This window comes from Neomonachus schauinslandi, chromosome 7 (genome assembly GCF_002201575.2).
Source record: "Neomonachus schauinslandi chromosome 7, ASM220157v2, whole genome shotgun sequence".
Taxonomy (NCBI): Eukaryota; Metazoa; Chordata; class Mammalia; order Carnivora; family Phocidae; genus Neomonachus; species Neomonachus schauinslandi.
In genome coordinates, this window is record NC_058409.1 from 91,243,480 (window position 1) to 91,263,540 (window position 20,061).

General features: G+C 38.1%; 1 protein-coding gene across 1 annotated transcript in view; it reads right to left on the reverse strand.

Moving 5' to 3' along the window:
• The window catches only part of RANBP17 (RAN binding protein 17), a 323,969-nt gene extending 304,613 nt beyond the window's left edge, over positions 1-19,356 (reverse strand). Inside the window, exons 1-4 of the mRNA XM_021698279.1 lie at positions 19,339-19,356; positions 10,873-11,019; positions 7,259-7,349; positions 1,853-2,019 (exon numbers count right to left, since the gene is read on the reverse strand). Coding sequence (XP_021553954.1) covers positions 1,853-2,019; positions 7,259-7,349; positions 10,873-11,019; positions 19,339-19,356 — 423 coding nt within the window. The remainder of the gene's footprint in view (positions 1-1,852; positions 2,020-7,258; positions 7,350-10,872; positions 11,020-19,338) is intronic.
• Positions 19,357-20,061: the final 705 nt, after the last annotated feature.

Here is a 20,061-nt window from a genome sequence, read left to right on the forward strand (position 1 = left end):
TTCAGGTTTTCCGAAATTGACAAAAACACACTAAAGCTCAACTTAAGTTCAACTTACCAGTCACTGGAAAGAGAGCTTAAGAAATGTTAACCAACAAGAATGACTTCATTCCATTCAGTTTTCAACCTTAATTTTATTTTAAAAAAAAACTCTGAAGTCTATTCTTGCCTACACTAATGATTCTTGATGAGCTGTGTGTGATCTTAGTAAATGACAAGAGAGGGTTGCTATTTTGTTAGCCAAACTCTGGAGTGAAGAAGTCATTTGTCTCTGCATAAACTCTCCCACCACCCCAGGGCTGCTCTCCTCAGGGCTAAAAATACATTTATTCCTTATGAAGTTTTAGATGACCAAGTATTTGTTAGCCAGGGTTTTAACAATATGAATAAAAGAGAAGCAGCATTGTCTAGTGTTTCATATTCTGAGGTTTCTAGAATTGCACTACATGGTAGAGTTACATCTTACACAGGGATTTGCTGCATAAGAGATAAAATCTCAGAAAGTCCAAATTGCCTCTAATTGCCAATAAACCAATACTGAACCATCTCTCAATCCAAACTGCCAGTTTTTCCTCAAAAACTGTAATAGAGGGGTGCCTGGGTGTCTCAGTCGTTAAGTGTCTGCCTTCGGCTCAGGTCATGACCCCAGGGTCCTGGGACCGAGCCCCGCATCAGGCTCCTTGCTCCGCGGGAAGCCTGCTTCTCCCTCTCCCACTCCCCCTGCTTGTGTTCCCTCTCTCGCTGTGTCTCTCTCTGTCAAAAAAACAAGTAAAATCTTAAAACAAAAAACTGTAATAGATCACTGCTTCTACAGCACAGCACCGGCTAAAGTGCTTTTTTTTTTTTTGCAATTAGGGATAACGTCTGTATGAAAAAATATGTATCTTTAAATATCTGAATCACACTGAGCAAGGCAAGATGGTCATCCTAAGAGGCATGCAGAGACTGGAAATAGCAGATTTAAGTTTGCCACATCATACCTCAGGACATAGAATATTCTGTAGAATGGCAAGTGGAATCACCAGCTCAATGTATATGACTGTTCTCTTGCTTATTTTTCTTATTTTTTGCAGTTCAAATACCTGAATTTGCGTAGGTTAAATGTGCATATGCTATAACTTGAATCATTTAAGTTAAAAATATCCTTGAGAGGGTGCCTGGGTGGCTCAGTTGGTTAAGCGATTGCCTTCGGCTCAGATCATGATCCTGGAGTCCCGGGATCGAGTCCCACATCGCGCTCCCTGCTCAGCAGGGGGTCTGCTTCTCCCTCTGCCCTCTTCCCTCTCCTGCTCTCTGTCTCTCATTCTCTCTCTCTCAAATAAATAAATAAAATCTTTAAAAATATATATATATATCCTTGAGAAACTAGCATAGTCAACATGGTCTAATGCAACAATTAAATATATGTATCTCTTAAGTTAGAAAACTTGCTGAAGTGCTTGCTCTATGCTTTACTAGGTCACTGTGCAACTTTATGCAATTCACCTAACTTTCCCCTAAGCCTCAGTTTTCTCATTTGCAAATGAGATTCACTTCACAGAGATGTAATGAGCATTACATCACATAATACATGAAAAATATTAGATCCATTTTGTATATATGTAGTACATAGACATGCATGTTAGAAAGAACAGAATATGTATTTTTGAAATTTTCTAACTTTTGTATATTTTCTAACATTTTAATGTTCATTCTTTAATGTTCATTCTTCTATCCCAGAGGATAAACAGTAAGTCATAATTAATATGGTACTGGTAATCACAGAACAAACCATACAGCTTTAAGAAAAGTTTTCTAAACAAACAAAAAAAACCAACTAGTGATGTTCTAATAATGTAATAATGCCTTCTTACCTGAAGGAACTTCTTCACATCAGCAATAATTTCTCTGAAGACAAACTGGTCTTTCTGAACCTCAAACCATCCCAGTTTAGTGATTTTAGCAATGACTTGAATTAGAGCTTGGATAACAAAGGGTACCAGCTTGGGTTGTGATGCCACATAATTAAGAATGTAGTTTCCTGTAAGAAAATATTCTGTGATCATTTGAACTTTTCAGTAACATAATGTGAATCATGTGAAGAAAAACAGCTGGTAATTACACATTCTTTGACAAAAAGTTAATCTCTTTCTCTAAGATATATACTTATTTAAATAGTCATTTTTGCTACAAGCCTTATCGGGAAAAAGGAAATTTGCTCCGATTCAATTTATATATTAGGGGATAATTTGAGTATAATGAGAATGTCACTTTTGTTTTTGCATGATTTCATGTAGAAAAAACTGCCATGTGAATACAGAAAACTGCAACCAGGCCAAATGAAGCAAACCATATACAGGATGCATAGACCTCAAACATCTAGTAACTATCTCAGGTTCACCCTATGTGTTATCAGCCTCATGCACCTTTATCTGGTTTTATACTTCTCCAAACTATTTCAGATCACCTTCCTTCCATCACTTCATTATAACTCACAAACTGCACCCTTCTGAAGTCTACACCCAAAAACAAAATTCAGGTCTTCTTCAAGATTAAATGCTTATTTATTCTACTATTTAAGTATTTCTTAACCATTTAAAATGTGTAAAACTCTACTAAACCTTTTATTAGATTTCTTTTTTTTTAATGTGTCACTGACGAAGTGTCTGAGTTTTATTTCCATATCCCATTTCTCTCATGAACCCTATGATTTTATTGCATAACAATGCATAGCACCGTCACTTCTACGAATGCATATATCTTACTATAGCAAAACTGACTGTACGCTATCCTGTTTAAGTGGCATAAAAGATACATATAGTACAGTATGATAAAATAAGTATATAAGTTAGGAAAAGTACGAACAAGAATAGTAAATTAAAACTTGGAACAAAGTAGATACACCAAGATCATTAAAAGTGGGTAGCAGGGGCGCCTGGGTGGCTCAGTTGGTTAAGCGACTGCCTTCGGCTCAGGTCATGATCCTGGAGTCCCGGGATCGAGTCCCACATCAGACTCCCTGCTTAGCAGGGGGTCTGCTCCTCCCTCTGACCCTCTTCCCTCTCGTGCTCTGTCTCTCATTCTCTCTCTCTCAAATAAATAAATAAAATCTTTTAAAAAAATAAATAAATAAAAGTGGGTAGCAAAGTCAGCTATGAGCTTCCTAGTGGATTGAATAATTGGTAACAAATATGCCAGAAGTCTAACAGGAAAATAAAGGAAACAAATTTTTAAAAAGGAAAAGATTCCATTTCTACTTTGGTCCCAAAGGCCAACATGCCATTAGGGTAAAGAGTGAAGAAAAGGTAAATACCTCAATATTTAACGAAAAATAGCTTTAATGGAAATAGCTGTAGTGAGATTCTTGACATTAAAAAAAAATTCTCATAACTCAACCTTAATTTTTATTAACAACAAGATTATATAGTTATGCAAATAAAAAAATTAAATCTTTTTTTAAAAGATTTTATTTATTTGAGAGGAAGAGAGAGAGGAAAGGAGAGGCTCCATACCAGGGACCTGGGATCATTACTTTAACTGACATGCCAATTATTCTACTGACATGTCAGACATGTCATGACAAACATTCTAATCTACTTGCAGGAATAAGAGCAGTAGGTTAAACCAAAGAAACTCATAAAGGGAACACATCATTTGTTGCTTGGAATTGTTTTCTAAGTTTCTACGTTTCTTTTTTCCAAATTTCCTTTAAAGCATGTTCCTCTTTTTATTTAAGTATTTATTTAAAAAAATAAGTCAAATAGACCATCTGACAATAGGCCTATATCTTTTAAATAAACTGAATCAATAATTATTCTGCACCAGGCCCTGATGGGTTCACTGGTGGGTCCTACCAACATTTAAGGAAGAAATTATATCAATTATCTTCAATCTCTTCCAGAAGACAGAAGCAAGAGAATTCCTTCTAACCAACTCTATGAGGCCAGCACTATCCTAATAACAAAACCAGACAAAGATGTTATCAAGATAAGAAACTACAGACCAATATCTCTCATCAACATAAAGAAAAATCCTCAACAAATTATTAGCACACTGAATCCAACAATGCATAAAAAGAATTATATACCCCAACCAAGTGGGATTTCTCCCAGGTTATGCAAGTCTAGTTCAACATTTGAAAATCCATTAATGTTATCAAGAGAGGAAAGAAGAAAAATCACATGATCATATTATTAGATGCAGAAAAAGCATTTAACAAAATCCAATGGCCATTTATAATAAAAACTCTCAGCAGACTAGGAACCGAGGGGAACTTTCTCAACTTGAAAAAGAATGTTACAAAAAACCTAAAGCTGATGGATGAAACCAAAGAAGAACTAAATAAATGGAGAGAGATTCCATGTTCATGGGTAAGACGGCTCAACATTGTCAAGCTGTCGGTTCTTCCCAACCTGATCTGTAGATTCAACACAATCCAAATCAAAATCCCAGTAAGTTATTTTGTAAACATTTACAAGCTGATTCTAAAGTTTACAGAGAGGCAAATGACCTAGAATACCCACCACAATACTGAAGGAGAAGAACAAAGCTGGAGGTCTGATACTACCCAGCTTCAAGATTTATTATAAAGCTACAGCACTCAAGACAGTGGCGGTACTGCTGAAAGAACAAATAGCTCAATGGAACAGAGCGGAGAGCCCAGAAAAAGACACACATGAATACAGTCAACTAATCTTCGACAAAGGGACAAAGGCAAAAAAGAATGAAGACAGTCTTTTCAACAAATGGTGCCAGAACAACTGGACACCCACATGCAAATAAACGAATCTAGACACAGACCTTACACTCTTCACAAAAATCAACTCGAAATGGATCACAATCCTAAATGTAAAGCACAAAACTATAAAAACTCCTAGAAGACAACACAGGAAAAAAACCTAGATCATCTTGGGTTTGCAATGACTTTTTGCACACAACAACAAAGGCACACTCCATGAAAAAAACAGTGATAATTTGGACTCAGTTAAAATGTAAAACTTTTGCTCTGGGAGAAACATCAAGAGAATGAGAAGACAAGCCACAGACTGGAAGAAAAATCTTTGCAAAAGACTAATCTGATAAAGGACTGCTATCTAAAATATACAAAAACTTAAAACTCAACAATAAGAAAACAACCTGATTTAAAAATGGGCAAAAGACTTAGACACATCATCAAAGAAAATATACAGATGGTAAATAAACGAATGAAAAGATGTTCAATCATATGTCATCAGGGAACTGCAAATTAAAACAGTAAGATACTACTACACACCTACTAGAACAGCCCAAATTCAAAACATTGAAAATACCAAATGTTAGCAAGAACGTGGAGCAACAGGAACTCTCATTCATTGCAGACGGGAATGCAAAATGGTACAGCCACTCTGAAAGACAGCATGATGATTCTTTACAGAATTAAACACACTCTTACCATACAATCTAGCAATCACTCTCCTTAGTATTTACCCAAACGAGCTGAACTTACGTCCACACAAAAATCTGCTTTAAGCTTTATTCATAATTGCCAAAACGTGGAAGAAATCAAGTAGGTGAACGAATAAATTGCAGTACATCCAGACAATAGCATATCATTTAGTGCTAAAAAGAAACGAGCTACCAAGCCATGAAAAGACATGGGAGAAGGTTAAATGCATATTACTAAGTAAAAGAAGCCAATCTGAAAAGGCTACACATTGTATGAGTCCAACCACATGACATTCTGGAAAAGGCAAAACTATGCAAGCAGTAAAAAGATCAACGGTTGTCAGAGGTTAGAGGGGAGGGAGGGATGAATAGGCGGCACACAGAGGATTTTTGCGGGGCAGTGAAAATTTTCTGTAGACTATTATAATGGGGGATATATGTCCTTATACATTTATGCAACCCACAGAATGCATAATACCAAGAGCGAACCCTAATATAAACTATGGACTTTGGGTAATTATCATGTGTCAATGTAGGTTCATGAATTATATCTAATGTACCTCTGGTGCAGGACACTAATAATGGAGGAGGCTATACATGTGTGGGGGACAGAGGGTATGAAAACTCTTTCTGCTCAATTTTAAAACTGCTCTAAAAAAATAAAATCTATTTAAAGTGTGTGTGTGTGTGTATACATAAGTCAAATAAAATCACGACGTTTTATGTGTTAGTTTTATAATGTCTGGACTCTAATTTTTAAAACTGTAAATTTGTTTTGCTTCCTTAAGCACAAAAGTCCATGAACACATGGATAAATCCTCCTCTAGGCTTTCTGCAGTCTATGATTCTGGGTCCTTAAAGAAAAGTATTAGTCAAATATATGAGGCAAATGACACGTCATTGTGTAATTTGATCGTTCAAAAATCAGGCTTAAAATCCATCATACATACACATTTTAACTCTTCTGATACACAAATACAAATAATGTGAACCTTGAGGCTGGAGAGCATATATGAATCAACAGTTCATTTCTACTATGAACAAAGATAACTGAAAAAAAAATCCCATAGCTCAATTATTAGACTTCTGTCCATATGAAAAGCAAACACATACATACACAGATACACACACACACACACAAATCTTAAAATACATTATTTCTGAAAAATATACTGCTACTTCATAGAATCAGTTTTCCAACTACACTAAGTTCCAAATATTATTCTTCCATATACACATTATCTTCCTAATAAGTAGGAACCTGCTTCTGATTTGACATGCATCCCAAACGATTTTGTATAGCATCCTGAGAAATAAATGGGAGAGTTGACTTCTTTCCTATCATTCAGTTGCAAATGAAGTTAAGACAACGGCTAAGAGCATAAAATCCACACAGATTGTTTGGATTTGAATCACAGCTCTACTTCTGAGCTGTGTGATCTTGGGCACACTACAGAGCCTATCAAATCTAATTTCCTCATTTATAAAATGAGGATAATAAGAGCACCCACTTCATAAATGTGGTGGATAAAATGAGATAGTACAAATCTTACCAACAGTACACACAATAAAATGCTAGTTATTATTTATTATTAAACTAAACAAATGCTTTTTTGATTATACATTGTTGTATAACACATCACTGTTCATCACTAGATGGGTAAAGGAGACCTGACAACTCATCTTCAAAAAATAACAGAATTTTAAATAACTTGTATCCCTGTTAACAGTTTAACATATTTAAAAGGAAAAAATTATTTTGAAGTACAATGTTAAATAATGTAACATTGTGTGTCAACTATACTTCAATAAAAAATAAAGTACAATTTTATAAAAAAGCATAATAAACCACTTACTGATATCTACCCTCTGTTCAACTGGCAAAGGACTGACTCGGCTAACAAGTTTTGAAAGACATGTTGCTGCAAGGAGCTGAGCATAGGATGTCTGTAAAGAATAATAAATTTTATTTATTATTATCACAAATGAAATTAGAATCATCAAAACACTGACAGGAACTTTTCCTAAGCAATAATGGAAATTTTCCTGGTTTTCCAAGCTGGCAGATTTACAATGAATAAAGTATATATACAAATATACACATATATGTATACAATCTCTCATAAGGGTTCAGTCATTGAGGAAGGTGTAGGTCACTTTTTCACACGGCAGCAAATAATCGAGAGAAAAAAATTATTTTGAGCAAGTTCAAATAAAATACTCTTACCATGTCTACACAGTCCTGTATGTTCTGGTCTCTGATTATCTCTTCCAATTTACCTGGTTCCACTCTTCACTATCGTCTGATCACAATAGCTTGTCTTTTAGCCCCTCTGAATGCCTTTCCCACCTTGACCTCCCCACTCCTTCAGATCCATGTCTTACTGTATTGTATCCTCTTTGGCCACAAATTGTCTTAACTTAATAGTATACTCAATTCATCAAAATTTGGTCCAGTTATCCACTATACCTCCAATAATTTCTTGTAAAATAGTCCTTCTTTCTTTTTTTTCTCTTGACTAGATGTCAGCAAACTAAGGCCCGTGGATCAAATCCTATCTGTTTTTGCAAGGTCCGTGGGGTATGAATGGTTTTTACTATTTTAAACAGTCGGGGGGAAAATAATAATAATATTTTGTGATATGTGAAAAATATATGAAATCCAAATTTCAGTGTCCATAAATAAACACAAAACATAGCCATGATCATTCATTTATATATCGTCGATGGCTGCTTTCGTGCTATGACAGCAGAGTTGAATAGTTGAGACAGACTATATGTGGCACTCATTGCCTCCTGCTGCTGAATGCATTATATATTGCAATAATATAGTTATAATTCCACAGCACCTAGAGTGCCATGGGTATTGCCATGACATGTACCTTTGATTATTACCAGTGCATAACCATCATGTCAAAACCAGATAAAAGCAGATTTCAAGTATCTAACTTTTAAGGCACAGTTGAGTTTGAATTGTTGTTATTGAATTAGATAGCAGAGCAATGTGCTCTTTATGCAATGGCACTACAGCTGTCCTAAAAGACTATAATATATGTTGACAATATCAGACTAAGTATTCATGACAATGTTCCTAACTCACAGGAAATCAACAGTCAGAAAAAGTAGAAAATTAGAAGAGTATCTCATCTCAGTGGAATTTCCTCACAAAAATAAAATGGGACTGAGACCAAAGTTCTGAAGAGACTTGTTTGTTAGCCAAGCAAGGAAAGTCATTTACCAATGGAGAATTAACTAAAATCACCATTACTTTATTGTAGTAGCGAAATTATATATGCAGAGAAAATAAACCTCAAACTACTCGCCTTTCAATGAGAACAATGCTCAAGCAGCTGAAGACATGGGAGCAACATCAAAAGTCAAGTTCAAACAAGGCAAATGATTTGGAGGTTCTCTGTAGTTCCTAACGAGCTGACAGATGTGCTAATTCTGCCTATTTTGTTACCAATATTATCCATTTATTCCAGAAGTCAATGCTAAGTCTGAAGTGACTAAAGACCTCTATGAAGAGTCTATGTGGAACTTCAGGCCAGAAATATTTTCAAAGAAGTTGAGAAAACACTAATTGTGTACAACCTGAAGCAGTATCTGCTAAGATGTGTCACAAGTGGTGGTAAAAATATATGGAACAGAAAAGGGCTTAGTTGTACAAATTTACAAAGCTTATAAAAATGTAAGAGTCTCACACCTATGGTTATTCATTCTGTTCTTCATCAGTAGATACTCTGTAGTAAATTATTTGAGTCTACTATGTGTTAATGAATCAGTGGTGTTAATAGTAGACCTTCAATTCACTTTTGTGAACTTATCTTCAGTTCTGTGAATTTCTGTCAGAAATATAAGCTGAAAGTCCTGACTTGCCCCACCACACCGTAGTTCAAAGCTTAGCAGTAGTAAAGTTTTATCGCAATTTTTTTTTAGCTCGGGGCTGAGACTGAAATTTTTCTGAGAAGAACCACTATTGTTGCATGCTAAAAGGCTTTTAAAATTAGCTTTTGCTGCAGACTTGATAATGTAATTTAATGAATTCAACCTAAAGTTACAAAATTGCCTAAAAGGCAAACGAGTGCTTAGTACTTACATTACAAAACTTATAATTCAGTAAAGTCATTTCAATAATAACTAACACTTTTTCGATCACAACTAGTAGTAAGCTGCTTTATACACTTTCCACACTATCAAAAGTTAAAACAAATAATAAGATCTCTATCCCTGAGTATATTTTCTGAGCTCAAACTACACTTCCAGCAGCATTTTTCAGACCCTGATACAAGTGCAAAGGAAATTTCCGTATTTTAAAATCCATTTAACTGAGTAACTGAGGAGCTTCTACCTAACCTTCAATGGATGTGATTAATCTGCAATGTAATGACATTCTGAAAAGCAAACATCAAGAGAAGTTTCAACAGAATTCTATAAATGCCTTCTAAGTGATGAATATGATTAATTAAAATCATATCTTATGGATTGGTATCAATATTTGGCAATATCTATCTACGTGAAAAGACATTTGCAAAGATAAAATATAAAAAAATCTCATTACAGATGAGTATTAACACACGAACATTTACAATCAACATGGATGACAGAAATATTAACTTTGAACCCCAATTAAGTCAAATGTTATCTCCAAAAGAACAGTTTCATTCTTTTGACTATTAGATCTGTATTTCAAAAAAACTGTACTCAATTATTATACTTTTAAGTTTCATCAACAAAACTTTATGGAAATTTGTTTTCTCTCTTCTTAGAGATGTACTTACAAAATATCCTTGATTTAGCCTCTTGGCCTGCAAAGTCTGAAATCTTTACAATCTGGCCCTTTACAAAAAAAGTTTGTTGACCTCTGCTCTAGCCCCTACAGTCTCCTACTGTAGCAATACCCTATCATTTTACAGCTATTTTTTACACATTTATGCCTCTTCAACTAAACTATGAGTTATTTTAATGCATGTACATAAAGCAAGTAGGTAGTACTATACCTGGTTTTACATTTAAGTATTTGCTACATGACTACTGAGTGAATGGCTAAGTATCTCTAGAAGGGAGGCAGGCAAGAGGTAATCAGCATTCCTGTGAACCATTCCTTCATGTTTTAGAGTTAATTACAACCTGCCTCTCTTACCTGAATTTTTTTTTTAAAAAAAGCTCTTAGTCAACTTTCTAAAAATACAACTTTGCCCACCACTGATATGAGACATCAAAAAGGGTCAAGACGAATGAAGAAACTATTTCAATTCATGCCTATTTCTACCTCTTGAGCTCTCTTCTAAAGTTTGCTCTCCAGATTTTCCAATTCTTTCTAGGATTAATCTCTTTGACAGTGAAGTAAACTGTAACAAAAAGACATGCATAATATCTATCAATTATCATTGCTAACCTACACAAGTTCATTAACACTGACATGTATCTACTGATCTTTCATGGTTAATCGCTGTTATCAAATACTTACTGTTCCTTGTTCCAATAAAAGTTGACACTTGCTGAGACATTCTGGGCTGTCAATAAGTTCCAGAAGTGCTTTCTCAGCCTCTATTCTTTGTGTAAGATCAGTCCCTATGTAGAGATGAGTACATAACACTTCCAATTCAGCCAAGCTCTTGGGAAGAAAAAAAAAAAAAATTAACATTTTACTTGAGTGAAAGACAAAAATAAGGTATACATAATAATATGGGAATCGAGGGATGCAAATATCATGCCTGAATTCATCAATTCAATAAATACTTACTGAGCTACCACTACTTACTAGGGGTCACAGTGGTGAACAAAAAAGGCCTATCTCCTATCGCCAAGTTATTTATTTATAAATTGACAGTACTGTAGTGGAAAAGTAAGAGTATAGAAAGAGAAGGACTTGCTTAATCCAAGGAGTTTAAAAGGCTTGCCTGAAGTAGTAACATTTATCCTAAAAGGGTGAGCCAGATGAAAAAAGACTAGACAGGAGTCCAGGGAGAGAAGTAGTGTTTACCAGGGCCCAGAACAGAGTGTAATCATTTTGAGGTATTAAAAGGTCAATGTCCCTGGTAGACAGCAAGGAGGAGATGCCAAACGAAGCTGAAGAGATAGGTGGGGGGAATTATCATGAGCAAGATGCAGACACTATGTCAATTACATTATTTCTCAAATTATCAGAATTTCAATGGTTCCATCCATAAAAAAGCAAAGATTATAAATATACACTGATTTGGGGTTTCTGAACTAATGACTCATAGTGCTGCAGGCAAACTCTGTCATGATTTTCAGGAACTATGACCTAACCCCATGTTATTTCTAGCAGTGTAATAACTGGTTATCATGTTGTAGGCTCCTATTTTATAAGCGCAAAGAATAATTTATTCTGTTTATAAATATAATTTCATCTGAAGATATAAAACATGGATAAGATCTGGAAAAAAAAATGAGATCAGCATTCTTGTTAGCTTAACACAGTTTTTGTTAAAGGCCCCTGACTAAAACAAACTACTTCACTTTGAACTTGAATTAGAGAGAATTCTTTGGAGGACAAAAAAAAAAATGGCACAGATTTCAATATCAGGTAGTCAGTCATATGAAGGTAATGGGATATTCCTAAAGAAATGCCATTTTTTATCCTTTCTGGCCTGAATTTTTATGTGGCAGCCTTAGAGCTACACTAGTCCAAACATTCTCTCAAAAACATATATCCTTGCCTAACATGAATGCACACAAAACACTGAAATGAGACCTCCTCTAGCTCCTTTACTCTTCTCACTTCTCTCTCCTTCTTAGCTCCTTTATGGCATTTTCCATTTTCTAACCAGGTCAGAGCCCAAAATCCCAGACTTGGGAAATTTCTGCTAGAATGAAAGATAAAGAGAAAGGTTTCAAACGAATAAATAAAGGACCTCAAGTGCGCCACCTTTTAAACATTTTCCCCACCTAGACTGGCCCAACAAGCCCTCAGAGTACTGCTCCATAATGCTCATAATATTAAAATGCATAGGAAATTTATGGTTCATGAATACATATGAATTTCCATATTTTCTCCAAGGGTAAGAAATACAAAAATAGAAAGAGCTACCTTTTTCCCCCTCTCCTGACTCATGATCAACCTTAGAAGTCTTTTCCTTCATCTAATAAACTTGAAGGGCTGAATTTTAGAACTGGTAATACCCAGAATGATTTAATGATAAACTGATCCTGCTGTCAAGCATTCATCGAGGCCTAAGAGTCTCTGAAGAAGTAGATTTTGAATTCAAAAAGAATTGGGCCGGAAATAGTGACAAGACCTAACTGTTTAAAAGCAAAAGGCAGCAAAAAAGTAAGACTCAAACCTATCTTTTGGTTTGTTTGGAGAATTAAATGAGTAAGGGTCACGTAACTTCTGGCACAGAGTATACCCTACGAAGGCTAGTTGTTTATTACTATTATGACTTAATAAGATCGTAATGGGTGGAACTGTATCCCCCTAAAATATATGCCCAATTCCTAACCCTGGTACCTTTGAATGTGTCCTTATTTGGAAATAAAGGTAATTGCAAATCCTTAAATTAAGGATCTTAATGACACCATCCTGGATTTAGGGTGGGCCCTAAGTCTAATGACTCATAAAAGAAAGGAGAAGTACATGTGAGATGCAGAGACACAGAGATACACAAAGGAGAAGGTCATATGAAGGAGGCAAAGACTACAATGATGAATCCACATGGCAAAGTACACCAAAGATTTACCAGCAGCCATCAGAAAGTAGGAGAAAGGCATGGGGCAGTTTCTCCCTCAAGGAGTCCAGAAGGAACCAATACTACTGACATTAGTTTCAGACTTCTGGCCTTCATAACTGTAAGACAATAATTTTCTGTTGCTTTAACCCACCCAGTTTGTGGTAATTTGTTACAATAGTACTAGGAAACTAATACAAATATTAATCAATTCAGTGGTACTTAAGTAAACCTATTTGGAAAGATTCCAGAAAAGTTCTGGAGATTATTTTGTGTTTTGCTATACTGATTTAAAGAACCTCAACAAAGAACAAATCTGGAGTGAATTCAAATAGTATTGGTTTAAGTCAACAATATTACAAATTACCTTTTTCTTTCCAAAGGTATTTCAAAGTATTAACTGAAAGGCAGTGCAAGATAAAAAGGGAAGGATTTGACCTTTTTCTTAAGAAAGACTGAAAAAAGGGTGGGGGGAATCAAGTCATTCTTTCACTGTGATGATAATAATGAAACACATGCCAGGCATATCAAATCTTTTTAGAGAAAAGGATACACCCACAAAGATCCTTACTCTGGTGGAACGTCATTATCTAAACATTTAAAACACTTAAATTCACAATGTGGTGAATGCTGACTGACCAAGCAATCTTCTGATTAGCACTGGACTTTCCAGAGAATCTATAAAGAAAGACTTTATTTTTCACAATGAATTGATAAATTTGCATCTTAGTTTTACACACTGATGTCTACGCATATGGTTAACATTAAACGCCTTAGAGAAATGGATCCCTTCTCTATTTGCTGACAAATCAGGTTTGAGTTATTAAAGCTCCTGCAAGGCTTAATATCAATATTAGAAGCCCATAAAAATAACTAATAGGTAAAACAAGTAGAATTGGACATCACCTAACTCCCAAAGAATAACTATTAAATATAAACAGACAGCATCCAACTTCCACAGCATGAGACAATGACATAATTCTGCCTTAAAGATCTTCCAAGTTATTCTGAACTCATTTCTAGTCTTCGCACGTGACATACAATTAACCCCTAAGTGATGTGACTTCTTTCTGTACAGTGATTCTCACCCATGTATCCATCAATGGGTAGATGCTAAGTAAAACAAAACAACAACAACAAAAAAACAGACAAAAAGCGTATATATTGGAAGGTATTAAAGGAAAAGAAAGCAGATCACAGGTTTTGGCCAGGGAGGGAGGAGAGCAGAACAGGATGGGGGAATGGCAATGGGGGTTTACAAAGGAACAAAAGGAAACTTCGGGGGATGATGGATATGCTCATTATCTTGATTTTAGTGATGGTTTCACAGGTGTAAACATATGTCAAAACAGCACAATTTAAGTATGTGCAGTTTACTCTCAGTTATACCTCAATATTAAGCTAAAAAAAAAAAAAGAATGATGGCTTTTGTTCTAGGGAAAAAATGGCCCCTAATAATAAAAAAATAAATCGATGAGCCACAAAAATCCCACCCCAATTGAATTTAAAACTCTTTTCAATTACTTCTCCATATCTTTCCTGCCATCTGGAATTAAGATTCTTGATTATCATTAATAGAAAACACTTTCATCTTGAAGTTACTAATTTCCCCACAAATCTTTGTTTCTTCTTCCCTTTACTACCTTTTCCTGAGCATACCTGAAGGCTTATTCCTGGGTCTCTTGAAACTCCTCCTTCTACATTGAATTAAGATAGTATTTGTTTTTAGAGCTTTATAGTTTACAAAAGTATTTCCATCTTTTATTTTTCAACCAATCCTGAAAAGTAGACTCCTGCAAAGTACATATTTGTAGTACACCCATCTTAAGACAAAAAACAAAACAAAACAAAAAAAACACTGAGGTTGAGAGATCAAATATCTGATATATATATCAAAATATATATATATATATATATAAGTTGCTTAAGATCAAGTGTGGAATAAATGGTCAATTTTGAGCCAAATAAATACAAGTCTACAGACCTCAAGAACATGTTGTCTCCTTACCACCCTGATGTCTTTACTTCAATCTGCAGGGAGATAAGCAGATGATGTCCTACTCCATACTTTCAACCCTGTCTGCTCACCATCTTTATACCTACCAATTTCTTCCTCTTGGAAATTCAGAAAGATGCTAAAAACAAGCCAAAAATGTCAGAAACTGAACTGAACAGATTTCCACTTCAAGTGGCTCTTTGTTTTCAGTGGTTTCAAAGGTCTAGACCAGGATCTAGATTTATAATTTTGATGTCAGCTTTGTCTCTTCCTTCTCCTTAGCCCCTCCTATATAGTTAAAGAGTTTGGCATTGCCCAAAGGCCTTTACCCTCAGATTCTGGAAGGTTAACCTATATCATACCTGACTGGCCTGTTTGTTTAGGGGCTGGGAGTTGGGGGATACACACTCCGTAGTCTTAAGTTGGGGGCTGGCCACACCAGAAAGACCAACTGTGTGTTTTAGGGTAGGGGCTTTGGATCACATTAGTATTAGCCAGCCTAAAGACTGAGATCAATCATGAGGGCAATCAATAGTCAATCATGACTATGTAATGAAGCCCCAGTAAAAAGTTCCCTAGTTTTCAATACTCAATGCATTCTGTCATACATATAGGCTGGGAGAGTAACATGTCCTAAGGAGAGCAAAAGCTTTGTTTTGGAACTCTCCCAGACTCTGCCCTTTGCATCTCTTCTTTTAATCAATTTTAATCTGTGTACTTTCCCAGGAATAAACTGCATGCATATGACAGCTTTCAGTGAATTCACTGAGTCCTTTTGATAAGCTATCAAATCTGAGCATGGTTCTAGGAAACCCCCAAATATGCAGTTGGTGTCAGAAGTGAGGGCAGTCTTGTGAACTATGCCTTAAACCTCACAGTTTAGCTAATTCCTGGTATATACCTAATTTGTCATAAAATCCTAACAATTCTTTTTAACTCGAGACTCAGACTCAACACCTCTACATGATAGTCATAGACAACAGAGCAATAGAACAGTATTTTCTAACTGTGGCCTCCAGTGCCGGGATTTCTTCAGCAGCTTCTTTGGGAATGAGTAGAAGCTCTAGAATCTACCACTTATTGACCCCAAGCAAATTATTTAACCTTTCTAAACTTCACTTTTGAAACTGCAGGTAGTAATATCCACCTTCCACAACAACCATGAAGAGTAAGATAGAAAACAGAAAGCTTAACCCAGTGCCTGGCACACAGCAGATCCACAATAAATTGTAAATAATCCCTTCAGTTCGCGATAAATTATAAAACACTACATTGGTCTTCTATCTATAGTTTCTCCCAATCAAGTCCATACTGCCATGATCTTTCCCAAACCTCTTTCCCATTATGTTACCATCATGTTCAAATATAACAGTGCACAATCACATCTAGATGAATCGGGTAGCCTGGCTGGGTATGAAGAAACATAGCCATAGTCCCTGGTTCTGGAACAATTCTGAGAGCAAAAAGATGAACCAAATGAGTACTCCAAATTTTTCCTGGCATTATCTCTTGATTCTCATCTCAATCCCTCTGGTCTATCTAAAATTCTTTTATCTTACCTATTCCCAACTCTATCTTTCCTCACTCTGCCTTCCTCCCCCCATTCTGGACTGTCTCCTCTCAAATGATAATCCAGATCCATTGCTTCCTTTGGGACAAAGTATTCTAACTCACTCACAGCTTCCTAACCAGAATGCATGTACCTTGATGGTATGCCTGGCATATTGATCCTCCAGCCCTCCAGGAAGCCAGGCTTTTGGCTGTGAGCAGTTTATGTCAATGAACAAGACCATCACCATTTTTTATGTACGCCATAATGTGAGAAAGATTGTGGAGAAGTGCTCTAACCCACCTTACACAAGTCCACATCTTTATTCATCACCCTAATGGCATAATTTTTGATGAGCTACCCTGGTGAGTAGGGGGACAGTAAGATATTGATATGAAAGAATATGCAATTATGAATTATTAGGCCTACTCTAACTCTACAGCCTTCGGCAAGTCACAACTGTTCTAAGATTCAGTGTCTTCAAGAATAAAATGTATGTATATACATATATGCACACCTCTCAAATTAGTTGTGGGGCTCAAAATCTACAATAAGCATGTGAAAATTCAAAATGCTAGGTACCGGTCATCATTATTAATAAATGTTCTTTGAGTTAACTGGAGAATATGGTCTCATATGCTAGAAATACTTCAAACTGAAAAGTTTCAGAGCTTTTTTTCTGGCTCTCAAAACTGTTTGATATTTTATTTGTCCAACTATACTTTTGAGCTGCTATGAACCAATACAGGTAGTTTTGGCATTAGCAGCTAATTTTTCCAACCCGCTACCTAAGTATGAAGAAGTCTTCCAGGACTGAGGACTTTACTATTATGCATCATCTTTCTAAGGCTGAAAACTTCCAAACTTCTACTACAGTCTTTACTCTCAAGATTTACACCTGAACTATGAACACTTGATTACCTATTTACAACCCCAAAGTCCTCCCTGTAGGTTTCTTCCTGTGAAAATTTCCCAGGGGGCATGTTTACCACAGTGGAAATAAATAACATTATTTTGACCTGGACACCCTCAGAAATGGCAAGGAGTCAAAAGGTAATGTGTGGGGCTCACTACTTCCTGGTCTATAAATCGTGGAGCTGTCAATCACCTGACAGAAGAGTGGATGGTTGGAAAGAAAAGATCCTTTGGAAGAATCAATAAATAAGAAATGAGTCAGTATGACCACAGGCAGTCCGAAGAAGACTACAAGAAGAACTTGACACATAGACACAGTCACATTATGAAATTGACTACCCTCCAAGGTCATTCCTGCGATCCACAGCCTCCCCCTCTCTATTCCATTTTATATGAACCTTATGCTCCAGCCAGACCAAACTTCCTGCAGTATGCCATGTTCTTCCACAATTCTTCGCCATCATTCACATGGTCCTTTTGCCTCTATACTCTTCCCCTCCTCTTCACCTGGCTGGCTCCTACAATTCTTTCAAGACCCACTAGACTGCAAGTTCCATGAGAGTAGAAATCATAGTTTTGCTAAAGCTGTCTTCCGTGCCTAGCAAAGTAGGAACTCAATTCATAACTGGACGAACGGAAGCTCAAAGAAACTCAAAACATCTCCTCTGAGAAGCAGAAAAGCTCTGCCTCATTCCTTCTCAAGACACACACACACACGGTTGACTGCCTGTCTTCAATGTTCCCATGATAGGGCGCCTGGGTGGCTCAGTTGGTTAAGCGACTGCCTTCGGCTCAGGTCATGATCCTGGAGTCCCGGGATCGAGTCCCGCATCAGGCTCCCTGCTCAGCGGGGGGTCTGCTTCTCCCTCTGCCCTCTTCCCTCTCGTGCTCTCTCTCTCTCTCAAATAAATAAATAAAATCTTAAAAAAAAAAAAAATGTTCCCATGATACCCTGTGTTTAATTCTACCATATCATTTTTACATGTACTGTAATTATCTGTGAATTCTGTGAAGGCAGGGATGGTAAGATGATGTAATCCTTTAACCCAGAACTGTGCACAGTGCTTGAGACACAGTGGGAGCTCTATAAATGTTTGTTGAATGAATAACTGGATGCACATGCCAGTGCAGCCCGAGAATACGTGAGCCTTCCTCCTCAAGCACGGGTCCCATCCTTATCTCCGCGTTCCTCGGGCACGCTGCTCCGGTTTCCTCCTCCAATAAGGTTGCTGCTAAGCACTCCGCAACTCCCTACAGATACAGCCCCCGCCCGATGTAGCCAATTAAAAATCCAACCGCTGCCGCCGTTCCTTCCGGGGGCCCTGGCCCCCTCTCGAACTGCATCCCAACCGTGTGGAGGCTGGTGATGGAGCTGCGGCCAGCGACGCCGCGGGAAGGCTGGTCCGGCCCGGCCAGGCTCCCACCTGCCCGGGCGCCGCCAAAGCAGCCCTCCGCGCCGTGCCCCGCGCAAGAAGTGCGGGCTACCGCGCAGCGGATCCTCAGCATCCGCACCTCCCCGGAGGAGCGAGCTCCGAACCTGGCCCCTGCCCCTCCACCCGCCACCCCCGGGCACGGGCCATCCTCTCCTCGGGCCCGGGCCCGGGGTGGGCAGCCCAGGCCAGTGCCCGAGTCTCCGGCCGGGGCGGGGGCTGGGGCTCCGAGGCGCCGGTCCGAGGCCCAGCGGCCTCCGCCGCCGTCCTCAGCCCTCAGTCTCCAGACCTCAGCGTCCCGCCGGGTTCCAGGGGCGGCGGAGCGGGGACCCGCGGTGCACAGCGCACTGACCTGGAAGTGCAGCGCCATCTTCCCGGGAGGCGGCGCCGGCCGGCCGCCCCGAGCGCCCGAGGGGAGGGAGCGGAGGCGGGCACCGCTGAAGCCCCAGACGCCCGCGGGGTCCCTGCGCCGCTGGCTCGCTCCGCACGTTCGTCGCCTCCGCCGCCCGGCCTCTGCGTTTGAAGCGCTGGACGGGGCGGGGCCTGACGGGATGGGGCGGGGCGACGGAGACGGCGCGCGGGGGGCGGGCCTGAGGGGGCGGGGCCTAGGGAGCCAGGAATCTCAACCGCCCCCAGCACGGAGGTTTGAACCGCTGATGCTACCTCAGGTGGGTCATAACCTCTGACATCCTTCCTTTGACACAACCACCACAACGCAACTGTCAGCCATGACCCCTGGCTCTTACATCTCCCACAAACTCTGTTGATCCTGAAGCCTTACAGCACAACTATTGCCCATGGCTTCTGAGGCCCCCATCTCCACAATTGTTCTTGTCCCCTGAACACCCACTTGCTGTGCACAATCAGCCATAACCTTGGACTCCTTCATGCCAACTGCTGTCCTTGACCCCTGACTCCCAGAGTCCAACTTCCATTTTCTTTTTAACTTTATTTGGGTTAAAATTAAAATGACAGTGTCTACATGGTGTTTTGTAAAATTCTAGTTCACCTCTTACTACTTCTCGCCTATATTTCATTGAATATGAATTTGTGTTTTACATCAAATGATTCCATT